The 18,987-nt window shown below is 36.9% G+C and overlaps 1 protein-coding gene across 2 annotated transcripts in view; it reads right to left on the reverse strand.

The window, feature by feature from the left end:
• The window catches only part of npr1a (natriuretic peptide receptor 1a), a 100,673-nt gene that overhangs the window by 16,415 nt on the left and 65,271 nt on the right, over window positions 1-18,987 (reverse strand). For both annotated transcript variants that reach the window (XM_058404760.1, XM_058404759.1), the window contains exons 6-9: window positions 7,671-7,765; window positions 7,249-7,384; window positions 6,207-6,291; window positions 2,016-2,136 (exon numbers count right to left, since the gene is read on the reverse strand). In XM_058404760.1, coding sequence (XP_058260743.1) covers window positions 2,016-2,136; window positions 6,207-6,291; window positions 7,249-7,384; window positions 7,671-7,765 — 437 coding nt within the window. The remainder of the gene's footprint in view (window positions 1-2,015; window positions 2,137-6,206; window positions 6,292-7,248; window positions 7,385-7,670; window positions 7,766-18,987) is intronic.

Below are 18,987 nucleotides of genomic sequence, written 5' to 3' on the forward strand. Positions count from 1 at the left end.
TGTTTTTTTTTATCGTTTCAGAATCATTTTTTGACTAAAATAAATTTTTATTTAATTTTATTTTTAATTAAATAATTTTTTATTAATAAAATTAAAAAATCTAATTTCATTTTTAATTAAAAATAAAATTAAATAAAAATTACCAAGCTAATAAAAGACCAAGCTGGGTCAACAATTACTGCAAAGACTGGCCTTAGCATTTAAAAAAATTATTTATTTATTTATTTATTTATTTATTTATTTATTTATTTATTTATGTTTAACAATTCACATTTAAGTATTCACAGATGTAGAATGTCAGCAGTATCATTGTTTCTACATAACACAAAAAAATAGAATAGTAATAATAAAATAAAGTATAAAATGTCATACTAAAATTAAAAAATAGAATATCTTTTTTTCTAAAAGAAGTAGAAATGAAAACGTAGGCAATATTTGCATTTTTTTAATGTTGTTATAAAAAATATGAATAATTCATTTAATGTGTTTCCTGTTTTTTTACTAATTGAAAACAAAATTGAAATAATAAAATGAAACCAAAATAAATCAAATACAGCACACATGGACTCACTAAAAACATACCGCTAATACACCTAAATTCTATTAGCTTTTGGCTAAAAAGAGAAACAAAAGCATAGAATTTATATAAGAAATATAGAGTTTTATAATAAATAAAACAAGTTGTCATGGAAGAGAATTGCAGTAGATTTTTTTTCTACATAAGACAAAAAAGGGCTGCCATGTCTATGTACTTTAATAATTATAATTATTAACTTTAAAGCTCCTCCACTTATAGAATATATATTTTTTTCTAATATAAAATAGTGTATAACATCTTTTATCCAAATTTTCCTCCCTTTTTAGCAAGATAAATAATTCTAAAATTTATATTATTATTATTATTATTATTATTATTATATATTCATTGCGTTTAGTTATTGTTTTCTGTGGAACAACCCCATAATATTTCAGGATCTCTGACAAAACCTTTTTTTTACAAAATCAATAGACAAATAAAAAAAAAAACTAAAATAAAACATATAAATCAATCAATCAATCAATAAAAAAACTAAAATAAATAAATAAATACAAACAAACAAACAAACAAATAAATAACATAGCAAGAAGATGGATAAAATAAAAGCTAAAACAAAATTAGTTTTTTCATCACCCAAATATGAGTGTTCGTCCCATCTAAATCAAATCTTATATGAAAACAGAATCCAGATCCAGAGAAAACCCAGGAAGCAGGTAAGAGCCTGTAGAACTCGGACCCCCAGGTCCACTCTGTTCTCGCTGAATGGCTCTGCAGTCAGTTTTTCATGAATATTTCATTTATCAATTTTTTTGTGGTGAAACAAACAGAAACAATAAAAAGCGAGGCAGTCTTTGTATCTTAAAAAAAAATGTTGTTATAAAAATATGAATTATTGATTCGATGTGTTTCCTGTGTGTTGGTACATTATTGTGTAGTCTAAGTCAAAACAAAAATGAAATAAAAAGCTGTTTCTGTGTTTCTGTAATGAATAAAAAGCTTGATGTCTGCCATGTTTTTGTGTATTTTTAAAAAAGATAAAGAAATGAAGTAGATGGACTCAATAAAACCTATAAAATCTCATAAAATCTATAGTTATCATATATATATATATATATATATACAGCAATATTCTAAAAATTTTTCAATTTGTTAGCTTTAAAGAAAAGAAAGTCCAAAAAAAACCCCATAGAAATATATAATTGCATAATAAATATTACTGTGTGTGTGTGTATATGTGTATGTTTGTGTGTGTTTATGTATGTGTGTATGTATATGTGTGTTTGTTCATGTTTGTGTTTATGTGGGTATGTATGTGTATATGTGTGTATGTATGTATGGGTGTGTGTGTGTGTGTGTGTGTGTATATATATATATATATATATATTATGTAGTATGTCGTATGTGTGTATGTATATGTGTGTTTGTGCGTGTGTGTGTGTATATATGTGTATGTGTATATGTGTGTGTGTGTCCTCACCACTGACAGTGTCAGTCTGCTGCATGTCCTACGTAAGGCTTTCTCGATGTTATTAATCTGAATGTCCTCCCAGTGGACCCTCCACAGCTGGGCCGCTAACTCATTCTCCAGCTTCACCTTTCTGAAGGACAGAACGCGTGGGTGAGTGAGACAGAGCGAGTGAATGAAAAAGAAAAAGAAGAACCAGAAAAGACAATGAGACACAGGGATAAGTCGAGATGTAGAGATGAAACATGGACAGACTGCGGTGTGTGAACGCATCAAGAACTTTCTCATTCTGACAGAATTCATACTGACTCTATTAAAAGAAAAGAAAAATAAAGAAATGTTCCTCTCCCTCTGAGCGCCTTTGGTCAAACTCGCTAGCAAGAAAAAGCCCTGTTTCAGCTGATGGACATGACATTTCCCAAACCATGAAAGCTTCGAAGCTAGTTTTGTGTTTAGCGAGAGCGAGAGCGAGAGTGAGAGTTTCTACTGTTTAAATTAACATCAGATTTAATTAACAGATATATTAAATTAATCTATCTATCTATCTATCTATCTATCTATCTATCTATCTATCTATCTATCTATCTATCTATCTATCTATCTAAGTGTATGTGTGTGTATGTGTGTGTGTGTGTATCTCTCTCTCTCTCTCTCTCATCTCTCTCTCTGCAGAATGCATGCTGGGAGTGAGTGGGCGGAGCATGTGGAGTGTGAGCGTGATTGTGCTTGCTGTGTTCATTGCATCCACATTTTCTTTTGTTTGGATAGATATATTCATCTAACTTTCTTTTAGTTTGTTTCCTGAGGCAAATGTCCTTTCAGAAAACAGAGTTCCCTGGATTGATTTCACAAGCTCTGGGCGTCAGTGCCGGTTCCTCGCTGGAGAGCATGGTGGCCCAGGGCTCTCGGGTGTATGACACACTGACACAGCACCATGGAGTGAGAATGACCTTGCTGCTGGTCAGGAGCTCACTTACCCATTTGCTTCCCTTTTCAACCATTTCTAAGAAAGTTACACTGTCTAACGTACCCCCTTTATTAAAGACAAGACTCTAGAGAGAGAGAGAGAGAGCACTGTGGTGTCATTTAGAAGGTTCATGTACATAGATAGATAGATAGATAGATAGATAGATAGATAGATAGATAGATAGATAGATAGATAGATAGATAGATAGATAGATAGATAGATACTTTATTGATCCTGAAGTCTAAAGTTTTAGCCACCAGACTGAGAAGCTTTCTGGAAGGAGTAATTCATGCTGATCAGACCTTCTGTGTCCATATTCGCTGGTTCAAGACCTTCTACTGTAAGTGTCTCCAAACTATTTGGGCTGAATACAGGGTTAGTCTCTGTAGATCAGAAGAATGCCTTTGACCAAGTAAACCATGATTATTTATGGAAAACTAATGCGTTTTGGGTTTAGCTCTGATTTTATCAACAAAATACAGGTTTTATACTGTGACCCTGAGAGTGCGCTGAAGGTTAATGGCGGTTTACGTGCTCCTTTTAAAGTGTGTAGGGGATTGAGACAAGGTTGCTCTCTGTCAGGTATGGTCTACGCATTAACCGCTTTTAAAGAGACTGAGAGCTGAACTAAAAGAGCTCTCGATTCCTGGTTGCCAGAATACTTTCAGACGGTGGAAATGGTGAGAGACACTGACATAGTGCACAAAGTTTCTAGAGACTTTGGTTCCTCAGTTAAAATAAACTAGAACAAAAGTGAGGCTCTTTCATTTGAGCAGTGGTCAGTTCATGTGCCAAAAATCCCAGGGGGACTCCTTTGGAAAATAGGAGGGTTTATATATCTAGGAGTGTACCAGCCGTGCAAAAAAAAAAACTGAGAAAGGGCAGTCGAGAAAATAAAGGGTCGCTTAGACAAATGGAGATGGCTGATACCCAAAATGTCCAACAGTGGACTCATGCTAATTATTCACAACCTAGTAGCATCCTCTGTTTGGGACAAAATAGCATGTTTAACACTTTAACTAGAACCCAGGTGATTTTACTAGATTTTTTTTTGAGACAAACTACACTGGGTGCCTCCAAGTGTTTTCTATCTGTCTGAAGAAGGAGGTGTTCGAGGCATAGTGCACCTACAGAGCAGAAGCACTGCTTATTGTTTACAGTTTTTACAGACGTTTTTAAGCAGCTCAATGTACCTGTGATTTTCAGAGACCTTTTAATGAACTCATGAAAGCTCAATACTTCTGAATGACCTTTTTATAGCAGTCTATTTAAAGTGTGAAGACTTTTTAAGACACTCCTCTTCATACACACTCTTTATACTGACTGCTGAAGGAACGAGCTCTCACACAGACTCTCCTCACATCTGGTCTCATCACGCTGGAGCACCTGGTGGATCAGACTGGACCAGATCTTAACATCACCAATGGAGTAGCTGGAAATCCTCGACTAAGATCTACATGGATCGTAGCAGAACGACTCAAGAAGTGGAACTTTGTCCTCACATCAGAGGAGAAGGCAATACTAATAAAGTACTATAGAGGAACTGAGGTGCTAGATGAGGAGGATCCTTTCCATGAACTGACTCTGACTCCACACTTTGAGTGAAGTACTGGTCACTTTTTAGTTCTGAATCATCTCTGGAAAAGTTATTATTAAGCATGTGTGAAGGTTGACACACCCTGGAGCTCAGTCTTTGGGCTGGGTGAGGAAGAGCGACCTCAGTGGAGAGCACTGTACTGTGAGAATACACCATTAACCAGGAGGGCTGGAGATAAACAGTGGAGAATCCTGCATGGTATCATTGCTGTGAAAACTTTTATCTCCAGTGTGTCCAGAGACAGGTCATGAGTGTCCTTTCCTTCTCCTCCCTTCTTTTATACAGTGCTCATCAATGAAATGAATACAATGAAACTCATCACTATACTGGCTATAAATGGTTCTTAATATTTATTTATTTAGTCACTTACTATGTGTATAATATGTCTTGTGTAAATAAAGGTTTGTAAAAGTAAAAAAAGTCTATCTATCTATCTATCTATCTATCTATCTATCTATCTATCTATCTATCTATCTATCTATCTATCTATCTATCTATCTATCTATCTATCTCTCTCTAGCTACCCCCTCTATCTATCTATCTATCTATCTATCTATCTATCTATCTATCTATCTATCTATCTATCTATCTATCTATCTATCTATCTATCTCTCTCTCTCTCTCTCTAGCTACCCCTCTATCTATCTATCTATCTATCTATCTATCTATCTATCTATCTATCTATCTATCTATCTATCTATCTATCTCTCTCTCTCTCTCTCTTTCTATCTCTCTCTCTCTCTCTCTCTGTAGCTACCCCCCCTTTACCTATCTATCTATCTATCTATCTATCTATCTATCTATCTATCTATCTATCTATCTATCTATCTATCTATCTATCTATCTATCTATCTATCTATCTATCTATCTCTCTCTCTCTCTCTCTCTCTAGCTACCCCCTCTATCTATCTATCTATCTATCTATCTATCTATCTATCTATCTATCTATCTATCTATCTATCTATCTATCTCTCTCTCTCTCTCTAGCTACCCCCTCTATCTATCTATCTATCTATCTATCTATCTATCTATCTATCTATCTATCTATGTTTCTAAAGCAATTTGCTACATGTACTGTGTATGCTTGTGTATTTTTTTTTTTTAAATAAATTTAAGAAAAAATATAATACCTATATCTCCCTAGATTCATATTCAGGTAGATAAAGATATTTATATATTTTTCTAAAATTGATTTAAAAAATATTGGATCATTTCCAGCTCTGCTTTGGCTCTATACACTCACTGCTTATTTATGTAATCCATTTTTCTATGATTTGAATATTGTACATTAGACAGCATTATATTTAAACTAGTGAAAAATTAACTAGAACGAATCACGTATATAAAGGTGTGTGCTTGGTCTATTTTCTCTGCCACACACTTGTTCCTCAGTCTAAAAAAAAGAAAATACTTCTGGGATTCAACAATATGGTGAAAGAAAGGAAAGATTAAAATAAAGAGCTTATGGTGCACTAGAGAGAAGACTAAGAGTGGTTAAATGGTTTAGATGCCAATGCATTGGAAAAATGGACAATTACATAGCAACACAGAGAGAAAGACAAGGGAGTGATAATGAGGATAAATGAAGGGGTCAAACTGGAGAAAGAATATTATAAGCTGTGTACTGTGTTTAACTGACCTGTAGATGAAGACTGTGATGGTGACGATGATGATGAAGATGAAGCACACCACTATCAAGATCATCTGATGCATGGTGACTGTTCCTGAAATAAAGACAAAGCATATTAAAATGAAAGAAAGAACGAAAGCCAAAAAAAAAAAACAAATTACTTCCTGTTCTCATTTCTGTTCTAGTAGCTATAAACAGTCCCCCCCCGATCCCTTAAATTAGAATAAGTTTTAGTGCCAAGTTTTACATGTACAAGAAATTTGCCTTGGTGTACTGGTGCACAACAATAAAAATATCAAAATAAATAAAAATCTAAGAATTTTAAGCAAGATTAACTGTGTAGAAAATATAGAGAAAATATTAACTGTGTCATAGTGCAGTATTATAATGTATAAAAAGTGAAACATTACATTAAAAAATAATTTATTTAAATGTTTTATTTAAATGATTTTTTTATATTCTAGTTTTATATTTTTATTTAAAGTATTTCTTATACTTTATATTCTAGTTTTACATTTATATTTAAATTATTTTTATATTCTAGATTTAAATTTTTATTTAAATTGTATTTCTTATATATTATATTCTAGTTTTACATTTTGATTTTAATTATTTATTATATTTTATATTCTAGTTTTCTATATTTATTTAAATTCCAGTTAACATCAGAACAATATTTAACAATTTAATAACATAAATAGTAATAAGGATTAAAATAATAATAATAATAATAATAATAATAATAATAATAATAATAATAATAATAATAATAAGTCTGGAACTTAAAATTAAGGCTTAATTTAGAATACAACATATTACAAAATAATGTATTTTCCTGGATAAATACACTTAAATTATTTCATTAAATAATTCATTAAAAATATTTCATTATTTTCTTTCATTAAATTGTTTCATTTCATTATATCACCCCTAAATTATTTCATTATTATTTCATTATTATTTCATCCTAAATGATACCATTTATTTCAGTGTAAGTGTTAGATAATAGAGCATTTATTGGGCAGATGTTGGGGTTTCAGTGTTTACTCACTGGCCAGACATGAAGGATTATCGTTCTTAAAGCCGCACACTGGGATGTCAGGAGGAGGAACGCCTTTCAGCCAGTGCACCTTCATCCCTGGCTCAGGAATCATCTGCTTCAGACTGCTGTTATACACTGACACGATCTGTAAGAAACACACACACACATACACACACACACAGAGGACACACACACACACACACACACACACACAAACAGAGGACACACAATATTAGGAACCATATATATATATATATAAGTTCATGCGTTAAAAATTAAGCTACACACACACACACACACTCACACACTTGCACACACACACTCATATACACAGATAGACACACACACACTTTCACACTCACAAATACACACACACACTTATTCACACTTTTTCACTACATACACACACACACACACACAAATGAAGCTACCTGATAAACTCCCGAGTCAGTGTCAGTCATGTCCCAGAGAGCGAAGTTGATTTCTCTGTTGCCTTCATCGTCCATCTCCACCAGCCCTGTGACACCTGTTAGAAACGAGATACACATTTTCTCACTGTGAAACTCAGTGATCAATCAAACAGACAATACAGCAGAAGAACAAATGAAGAACGAACCTAAAGAGCAACATGTGTGTGAAAAACAATAAAAGCCTAATTATCTACACTACATTTACATTCACACTGGCCCTTATCCAGAGCCATGTCCTGTACATTAATCTCATTTACACAAGTCCAGGGTTAAGTGCTTCGGTCAAGAGCCCGTCATTTGAACTCACGATCCTCTGCTTTTCCTGCCCTGAGCTATATAAGACATCTTGTACTTCATCCAGCATCAAACACACTCTCACTCTTCTTCCTGCACTTTTATAGCATACGCCGCACATATGCTGATCATATGGAGAGAGCAGACACACACAGTGAGCAGAGGGAATGGAGCCAGTTTAATGCTGTAACAGGAGGCACTGGAGCTGCTTTCATACTTTTGCCAACACTCAATATAACTCTTATTTTTCTGTAAATAGAAATTAGCTGAAAGTCTGGAAGTAGAACATGTCAGCAGAAGGAGTGTGTATGAATGATTTAATGATTTAATATATAGTAAGATTTATAACAGCAGATTTGAGAAGTGGAAGATCTACATTTGCTTTGCTGGCATTGAGGCACAAAGGCCACGCCTCCTTTACTAGGGATGAAACACAGATTACTGGTACTGACAGGTACAGAGGCCACACCTCTTATAGTCATCTGACAAGAAGCAGGGCCACGCCTCCTTACCTGAGATGAGATAGCTTTTGGCTCATCTTTTCATCCCCAGTTCAGATCAATTTCTAAATGAACTTCAAATAAACATTAACAAGCTCAGCTAAGTAGCTCTGTTAGCATATCACATACTGTTAAGTATCCTTTATTTGTCAAATATACATTACTGCACAGTGAAATTCTTTCTTCGCATATCCCATCCTTGGGAGTTGGGGTCAGAGCGCAGGGTCAGTCGTGATACAGCGTCCCTGAAGCAGGGTGGGTTAGGGGCCTTGCTCAAGGGCCCAACAGTGGCAGCTTGGCAGTGCTGGGGCTTGAACCCTGTTCTTCCTGTCAATGAGCCTTAACCACTTGAGCTACCACCGCTCACCAATGGATATGATTAGCAAATCACACAGCTACATGTCTGTCAGCTTCGAATGTCCTTTTTGATTTGTTAAAAAAAAAAAAGATTTCTGTTAGCTAATATTTTCTGTATATTCTCACTCAAATATCACCACCTGCTCCAGTGTGACTGTCTGAGTCGAGTGTTTCCTTCTCAGGGGTTTTATATAATCCACACTGTACCGATGGAGAAAGCATACTCAGCACAAAAGTTTGTATTTTTCTAGTGACGTCAGTCAGACTGCAGTCCACACACACACACAATGTTAATTACTGAAAATTAAGCAATCCAAATTGAATCCTGTGCTCTTTAGGCGGGAGGGATGGTAAACTATCTATCTATCTATCTATCTATCTATCTATCTATATATATATATATATGTATATATATATATATATATATATATATATATATATATATATATATATATATATATATATATATATATATATAATTCTCTCTCTATCTCTCTCACTTTCTCTCTCTCTCTTTCTCTCTCTATCTATCGCTTGCCCTCTCTCTCTCTGTCTCTTTCTATCTCTCTCTCTCTCTCTCTGTGAGCTCATGTATGCAGAAGAGGACGGACAACATAGGCCGCAGTATGAAAAGACGCTCTTCAAATGTCTAGAAGGAATCCTTCATACTCTCTGGTTGGTAGCTGTTTCTATGACAACTAAGTCAGTTGTAAATCCAGTAGTATCTCAGTGGTTAAGACGGTGGACTCATCGTTGGAGCTCAAATCCCAGTTCTGCCAAATTACAACTCGTACGAGGCTCCAAACCCTTGATCCTCAAGTATTTGCTAGTAGTAGTGGCAATAAAATGATCAAATAGAGAGCGGTTTGAAATGATTGTGAATTCATCAAAACAAATAGAATTCTAGAAATACATTTTGTAAGCAATGGAGCTGAGATGGTCAGTTGCTAGTTCACTTCCTAAAGGCAACGCTAGTATTATGGTAGTAAAGATAATGCTAACATTTACCTAAGAAGCCACACTGGTGGTCTGCTCTACATCATAGTTTCATCTGTTATCCTACAGTACTTCACTCTTCCTCTGATTATGTTTTCCTGGATCTGTTGTTTGTAAGAGCTTAACATTAGCATCTGAAGTTATAACAACTGTGTCTTGTTGCTAGCCTCCAGTTTGACTGCTAACATCCTACTCACTAGCTAGCCTCAATCCACATGTTAGGATGATGTTTTGTACCACCACCACCACCACCATCATCATCATCATCATCATTGCTTTATTTGCTGTAATGTTTCTGTCCATAATCCACCCTGTTCTCAGTATTACACTGAATTGTCATTATATATAGGCTATATACATGTATATATACTGATCTAATAACTAAGACATGTGCAGTTCGGTGTATTTTGAAAAGAAAAATCAAACTGAGAAGTCACAATAATGCATGTTACAATAAGCTGTACTCAACCACAGATCTCTGTAGATTATTTCTGAACGGACCTAATGACCTTTCACTGCGTATTCTCTAGCATTATTACATTCAAGGTCAATGATCATCTAAAGCAAAACGTTTGCTCAAGCAGAAAAGGTAAAAAACTGCTATAAACATAACCTAAGTGGCTAGATAGAACTCATCTAATAGCAGGACTGACACAAGGAAGATCTTTACTCTATAAAAACATCAAGCTGATAATATATAAAGCCTGTAACATCCCAGCACTGGGAAACAGCATCATGGGAATGTCACCAAAGGGGCATTGTGGGTAATGGTTCAGGCATGGGAAGAACAGAAGGAGTTTGCTGGGGTGTGGGAATGGGTGCGAGTCCGAACTCTCAGTCCAAACCTGGCTCACAAGGGATACGAACATAACTGAGGAGCTGAAATCTTCACCTTTATACACTTCCGAGTTGCATTAAATTATTTTTGTATTGGAATAGAAAATGTACCACTTCCTTCGCAAGATTAAGTCATGATAATTAATGCATGATGCGACGATCCCTGATGACAAACCGCCGATTTAATATGTGTGGTTTTGAGTATTAGAATAAGAAACAGGATGTGACAGGAAGTTCACAGTGCTAAAGATTTCAGGATTACGCTACTCCCAGTCCTGCTGAATTAATTTATTAATACAGAATAGCTAGATGCTAGAAACAAGGGATTCGTAAGGTGGCTGAGAAGTGCAAAACACAATAACAAATCCGAAAACATAATAACAAAACAAAAAACAAAATAAAAATTCTGGAAACAAAACAACAAACCTTAAAGCACAATAACAAATCAGAAAACAAAATATTTGTTTGATTTGTTATTGTGTTTTCAGTTATTTTTTTTTAAAATTTGTTTATTTATTTAATATACATATATATTTTTAATTATGTTTTTGTGTTTTCTGATTTCTTATTTTGTTTTCAGTTTTTTTATTTTGTTTTCTGATTTGTTTTTTGTGTTTTTATTTATTTATTCATTTTATTTATTTTTTTATAATGTTTTTGTGTTTTCTGATTTTTTTTTATTTTGTTTGCAGTTTTGTTATTTTATTTTCTGATTTGTTTTTTTGTTCTCTTTTTTATTTATTGTATTAATTTATTTAATTTCATTTTTTTAAATTATGTTTTTGTGTTTTCTGACTTCTTATTTTGTTTTCAGTTTTTTTATTTTGTTTTCTGATTTGTTTTTTTGTGTTTTTATTTATTTATTCATTTTATTGCTTTTTTTATGATGTTTTTGTGTTTTCTGATTTCTTATTTTGTTTGCAGTTTTGTTATTTTATTTTCTGATTTGTTTTTGTGTAGTCTTTTTTTAAATTTATTTTATTTATTTATTTTATTTTTTTAATTATGTTTTTGTGTTTTCTGATTTCTCATTTTGTTTGCAGTTTTGTTATTTTATTTTCTGATTTGTTTTTGTGTAGTCTTTTTTTTAATTTATTTTATTTATTCATTTTATTGCTTTTTTTTATTATGTTTCTGGGTTTTCTGATTTCTTATTTTGTTTGCAGTTTTTTTTTTGTTATTGTTAATTATTTAATTAATTATTTTATTATTTTTTTTAATTATGTTTTTGTGTTTTCTGATTTCTTATTTTGTTTGCAGTTTGCACATGCTAAAATTACATCCGAAACAGAATACAGACCAAGAACACATATATGCATGTGGAAGCAGCAGGTACTGCAATATCAGATTGACATTTGGAAAGGACAGAGCAAGCCCTTGTTCCAACAACCTCTTCAAAAGATCATTCGTTTTTGAAAAACGCTTGTCCTCGTCCGGGTCATGGTGGATCTGGAGTCTGTCCTGGGAACAATGAGGTGTGAGGTGTGAGGTGGAAACTCATTCTGGGTGGTGTGTCGTCCACTTTGTGTTCGGTTAACGGAAAATAATCCATTCCAGGGTGGAAACAGTGATTCCGCTTCATGCCAGGCTACAAGACAACACTCTATCATCACCTGTCATTGATTATTTTCCTATATCAGCATACCTCCAAATGGTTTGAATGAGTGGAGAATCACTTAATAATCCCAATGTCGTATGCTATAAAGCTGTATTATAACACTGGGCAGTTTATTTGAGGGGGATTTACTGATTTTTGGTTGTTTTTGTGAGAAAACCTGCAGTGTTTTTGGCCTTTTTATGAGGAAAACTATTCATACCACAAACACAGAATTTTTCTTTTAGTCTCCTACCATTGAACACACATCTGTAATAGCTTTCTCACAGAGCTGTAGTCATGTACGGCGTACAGGAATGGAACAGGGTTTTGTCTGAATGCGTGTTGTGATGAGTCACACGACACGTCTCTAGCCAAATCTGTGGAAAAACATAATACCCAGTGCCTCAAAAGGAAATAAATCAAAGCGTAAACAAACAGAAATCGTGCATGTGATAAAATCTAGTCACATAAAAATTCTGGAAACAGATTTTGTTAGCAAATGGAGCTGAGGTGATCAGTTGCTAGGTCACTTCTTAACGGTAACGCTAGTGTTATGGTGGTAAAGCTAATGCTATCATTTACCTAAGAAGGCACACTAATGGACATCAATAATTTCATCTTTTAACCTTGACTATTTCTCTGATTATCTTTTTTGGCTCTGCTGTTTGTAAGAGCTTATCATCAACATCTAAAGTTACAGCAGATGTATCTTGCTGCTAGCCTCCAGCTGGACTGCTAGCATCTGACTTACTACATAGCATCCGGCTTGCTAGCTTGTATCTACCTAGCTGAAAGTGTAATTTAAAATGAAAATAAAAGGATATTACATGTTTTAAGCGCTTATTAAACATAAAATGTGTAATTTAGAAAAATTTAAGCAAGCAGAATATCCTGAAATCCTGGAAGCACTGATTAGCGTGCGCTACAGTCTTAAAAACAGGGTGTTAAAATTATGTTGCATAACCTTACATTCCTTAGCCGTTATGTAGCTTTATGTATATAACTACAACTGTTTATGCCTGGATTTATAAAGTACCATGTTCAGCATGCTATAAAACAAATTATAAATGCATAAGTGCTAGCAAATATTACTGACAGACAACAAATTAGGTGAATCCCCAAGATCTCAGTCTCGTAGACTCTCAGTTTCTCCTTCCATTGTATCTGGGACATTAATAATATAGTGATTATGGATTTTACAGCTTCATCAATACACTCTTTATCGATACGTTTTTAGATAAGCTTTAATTTAATTCATTTGAATAGGCTCTAATGAATTTTTAATAAGCATCCTGTTGTCTTTTAATACAGAAGAGATCTACTAATCTCAGTCTAAAAAAAAACAAGTGATGATCTTCAGGAGCTTCTCTCTTTATATAACCAGATTTATAATACAGAGCCTGAAGACAGCTCTGAAGGATTCGCTCGGTCAGTGACATCGTACTTCTATTGCACTTGCTCTGTCAATAATGCTCCATTTTACGCTTATATTTTTAATAGCGCTTTAAATGACAGCCAGATCTGCAAGGTTCCTACAACACAAGAGCTAAAACAGGAGGTTGTGAGTGTACCATCAGCTTTTCCAGTACACTCCTATGCCTGCATGTTTATAATGGTCTGACTCCTTCCAAACAGGAAGAGAATGTTTCATGTGAGAAGACAACAGTGGTTTCCTATCATAAGGTTTCTTATAAACATACAGGAGTAATCATAACTACATGCAGGCTTTTAGCAAACAATCAGACATTATATGATGAATTTGTTCATTCTAACTGTAATTAATGCTTCAGATTTGTAGTCGCTGTTAGCAGGCCCCTTGAGGGTTAGTGATTTAGCCTCTGAAAGGCCTTCTCAGTGTGTTGGCTCGTGTCCCTGAGCTGTCTCAGCGTGATGCAGCTGAAAACATTTTACTGTCAGCTCTCGTTTTAATTACGCCTGGCACGCATTCTACATGGTTTAAAAAAAGGTCACATTTCTATTTTTATTTTATTAAAGCTACAATGTGTATCATGTTTTTTTGAAAATGATAAAAAAAAGATATTATTGATTCACTGGTTCATATAATAGGATGTTCCTGAGGTGCTGTGAAAGACACTGACAATCCTGTAGCGATAAATCCTGTAGCAATAAATCACAGTCAGTGCTGGGAAATCGTCACTCATGCAACAAACGCCAGCTCAGATACATCAAACATGAAGTCCAGGTACAAGGTGACCGGAAGGAGCCAATGAGGCAGGAGAAAAAGTATGAGTGTGTGAGAATAAATAAAGCAAACAAGAAAGGAAAACACAGAGTACTGACACAGAGGACATGCTGCTGTCACTGGCACTGACAGAGAGGTCAGACCTCCTTTCACTGGCACTACCACAGAGGTCAGACCTCCTTTCACTGGCACTACCACAGAGGTCAGACCTCCTTTCACTGGCACTACCACAGAGGTCAGACCTCCTTTCACTGGCACTGCCACAGAGGTCAGACCTCCTTTCACTGGCACTGCCACAGAGGTCAGACCTCCTTTCACTGGCACTGACACAGAGGTCAGACCTCCTTTCACTGGCACTGACACAGAGGTCAGACCTCCTTTCACTGGCACTGACACAGAGGTCAGACCTCCTTTCACTGGCACTGACACAGAGGTCAGACCTCCTTTCACTGGCACTGACACAGAGGTCAGACCTCCTTTCACTGGCACTGACACAGAGGTCAGACCTCCTTTCACTGGCACTACCACAGAGGTCAGACCTCCTTTCACTGGCACTGCCACAGAGGTCAGACCTCCTTTCACTGGCACTGACACAGAGGTCAGACCTCCTTTCACTGGCACTGACACAGAGGTCAGACCTCCTTTCACTGGCACTACCACAGAGGTCAGACCTCCTTTCACTGGAACTGACACAGAGGTCAGACCTCCTTTCACTGGCACTGACACAGAGGTCAGACCGCCTTTCAATGGCACTACCACAGAGGTCACACCTCCTTTCACTGGCACTGCCACAGAGGTCAGACCTCCTTTCACTGGCACTGCCACAGAGGTCAGACCTCCTTTCACTGGCACTGCCACAGAGGTCAGACCTCCTTTCACTGGCACTGCCACAGAGGTCAGACCTCCTTTCACTGGCACTGACACAGAGGCCAGACCTCCTTTCACTGGCACTACCACAGAGGTCAGACCTCCTTTCACTGGCACTACCACAGAGGTCAGACCTCCTTTCACTGGCACTACCACAGAGGTCACACCTCCTTTCACTGGAACTGACACAGAGGTCAGACGTCCTTCACTGGAACTGACACAGAGATCAGACCTCCTTTCACTGGCACTGACACAAAGGTCAGACCTCCTTTCACTGGCACTACCACAGAGGTCAGACCTCCTTTCACTGGCACTACCACAGAGGTCACACCTCCTTTCACTGGCACTGCCACAGAGGTCACACCTCCTTTCACTGGCACTGCCACAGAGGTCACACCTCCTTTCACTGGAACTGACACAGAGGTCACACCTCCTTTCACTGGCACTGCCACAGAGGTCAGACCTCCTTTCACTGGCACTGACACAGAGGTCAGACCTCCTTTCACTGGCACTACCACAGAGGTCACACCTCCTTTCACTGGCACTACCACAGAGGTCACACCTCCTTTTACTGGCACTGACACAGAGGTCAGACGTCCTTCACTGGAACTGACACAGAGGCCACACCTCCTTCACTGATACTGACACAGAGGCCACACCTCCTTCACTGATACTGACACAGAGGCCACACCTCCTTCACTGATACTGACACAGATGCCACACCTCCTTCACTGATACTGACACAGAGGCCACACCTCCTTCACTGATACTGACACAGAGGCCACACCTCCTTCACTGATACTGACACAGAGGCCACACCTCCTTCACTGATACTGACACAGAGGCCACACCTCCTTCACTGAGACTGACACAGAGGCCACACCTCCTTCACGTCCTTCTTTCATTAGTGTCATTTTTACAATTAACATTTTATGCGGCTTTTTATACGTACCTTTGAATTTTGTAGCTAATCTGAAATGTAACTTTGAGCTTTTTTAATAAGCTCACTCAAGCTGTTGATGGCTGATATATCATTAACAGACTTATCGTTACTGTTGTAAATGTTACGTTTTAGTTCCAGAGCACTATTAATAACATTTTATTTGGACAAGTCTGTTTTATTTCGAAGCCGAGTCATGGGCGGCTCTGTGTGTTTGCTCATGCCTCTGAGCTGTCTCAACCTGATCTATGGTGCAGGACCCAGAGGATCCGGTGTGTGCTTTCAGCTCGATAAGGACATCACTCCTGCTGCTGAATGGACTGTATTTACTGCTGCTATTTACTGCAGCCTGGATCATGGACAAGACACAGTGTTGAATGGCATAAAATGTTTAGACACATGAAAAAAAAGAAGTTACAATGCTTGGATACACAACTCTAACCCTGATCAGTTGCTAGTTCACTTCTTAAAAGTAACGCTAGCATTATGGTTGTAAAGATAATGCTAACATTTACCAAAGAAGTCACACTGGTGGTCTGCTCTACATCATAATTTCATCTATTATCATAGTTCACTATTCCTCTGATTATGTTTCTTGGCTGTTTGTAAGAGCTTAGCATCTAAAGTTACAGCAGCTGTGTCTTTCTGCTAGCCTCCAGTTTGCATCTGACTCACCAGCTAGCATCCGGCTCGCTAGCTAGTATCTACCTTGTTAGCTGAAAAAATGAGGTAAAATCAAAATAAAATGACATTACATGTCATTAAGTGCTTATTAAACATCCTGTAACAGCAGTCAGTGTTTGTGAATTATGCTGGATAAAAACTGGAGTCAGTCGACACTTCACTACGTTCTTGTTTCCTCCCTGGTGAGTCAGTCAGCCTTTTGGAAGCTGTTCAGAAAGAATTGTCTTCGATGCTGCCAAGAATTTCTACATAGCTCTGGTGCGGGCCTGTGCTTTAAAATCCACCAGAACCGGATGAGTCTTAGTGTATATCATGTCAACACATGAAGTACTTTTTTTGGCATTTGTATATTTCGCTTTCTCCCCAATATAGTTTCCAAATCACATGTCCAGTTAATATGAACGAATATTATTAGTCAGTCCACTAAACTGATCGGTCAACAAGCGCTCCAAGAGTGATTATATTTCTTATAACTGGACTGGGATGGACTTAGTGGTTAGCACTGTTGCCTCACAGCAAGACGGTCCTGGGTTTGAATCCCGGGTTCGAACAGGCAGGGGCCTTTCTGTGTGGAGTTTGCATGTTCTCCCTGTGCCTGCATGGGTTTACTCCGGTTTCCTCCCACAGCCCAAAAACATGTACATTAGGTTGATTGGTAATTCTAAACTGCCCATAGGAGTGAGTGTGAGTGTGTGTGATTGTCTGTCTATATGTGTGGCCCTGTGATGGACTGGTGACCTGTCCAGGGTGTACCCCTGCCTTTCAGCCAATGTGTGCTGGGATAGACTCCAGCAGATCCCCGTGACCCTAATTAGGAATAAAACGGGTGTAGACAATGGATGGATGCATGGGTAGACAGGGACTTTTCGCTGACTGGATCATGCTGTGTTTGCTACGAAAAATACCAATTCCTGGTTCGACACGGTTTCTACATTAAAGTTAGTGACATTTTCATCAGATGTGACAATGGATACTTTTCAGAAATATGACTTAAAGTACGAAAGCTCGTCAGATGAAGATAAAAAGGAAGCACCGGAAGCTTCTTTAACGGGAATCTACAAACGGTTGTGAGTTAACTAGCCGCTAGGTGACTGGATTTTAAATGCATGTGGCTTCTTCAGGGTCTTTTTCCACTACAAAGCATTGGTATGACGATGACGCGGGAACAGAACATGCAGAGTTGATTCCAGCAACAAATCCAAGATGATAGGCAAAAGAATAAACAGGAAACAGGCAAAAGGTAGAAAACCAGAATTAGTCAGAAGACAGAAAAACACATGAGAGAAATAGAAAAAACAGACAAATGCAGACAAACTGATAATACTTCTTATATGCAGTAAAACTGGGCACAGGAAGTGAACTAGAATTCGGGTGAGGGCTCCCTCTGTTGGCAAGGAGGCAAAGGTGCCGCTGATGATGCTTCGGCTATATTGTGTCTGAAATATGACTCGCTATTTGTTTCTTGTTATAGAGCTGTTGTATAAAGCAATATCGCACTCACAGTTACTGAACATTGGCCAATATTCAAAATAACCAATTACTTGCGCGATATTGCTTACATATAACCCAAATCTTTCTTTTCTATTGTCTCATGAAGTGAAAAATTCCATTGTAAACACACTGGCTACTTCCTGTTTTGTTATTTCAGCTCTGAACTGTGATAAAACACTGAAACTGGAGACTCCTTCCTCATGCCTTTATTATTAGGCTTAGATTATATGCTACCATATGTTACCATAGAAACGATGATGTATCAGGACAGTTCATATAAACCTGTTAATTGAATTATACTCAAAACTAATGCCAGGGCTGCTGGTATAGAAAATGAATCAACACCTTCTGACCAATCAGAATCAAGAATTCAGTCAGTATCATGTCTTCATTAGAGTGCAGAATGTGGACAAATGACCCAGGAACAAAGCTGCACTCATTAACTGAGAAGCATGAAGAGGTGACAGGGATCGTATACGCCAACATTTACAAGGAGTTTGGGTTAAAATACG

This window comes from Hemibagrus wyckioides, linkage group LG12 (genome assembly GCF_019097595.1).
Source record: "Hemibagrus wyckioides isolate EC202008001 linkage group LG12, SWU_Hwy_1.0, whole genome shotgun sequence".
NCBI classification, from domain to species: Eukaryota; Metazoa; Chordata; class Actinopteri; order Siluriformes; family Bagridae; genus Hemibagrus; species Hemibagrus wyckioides.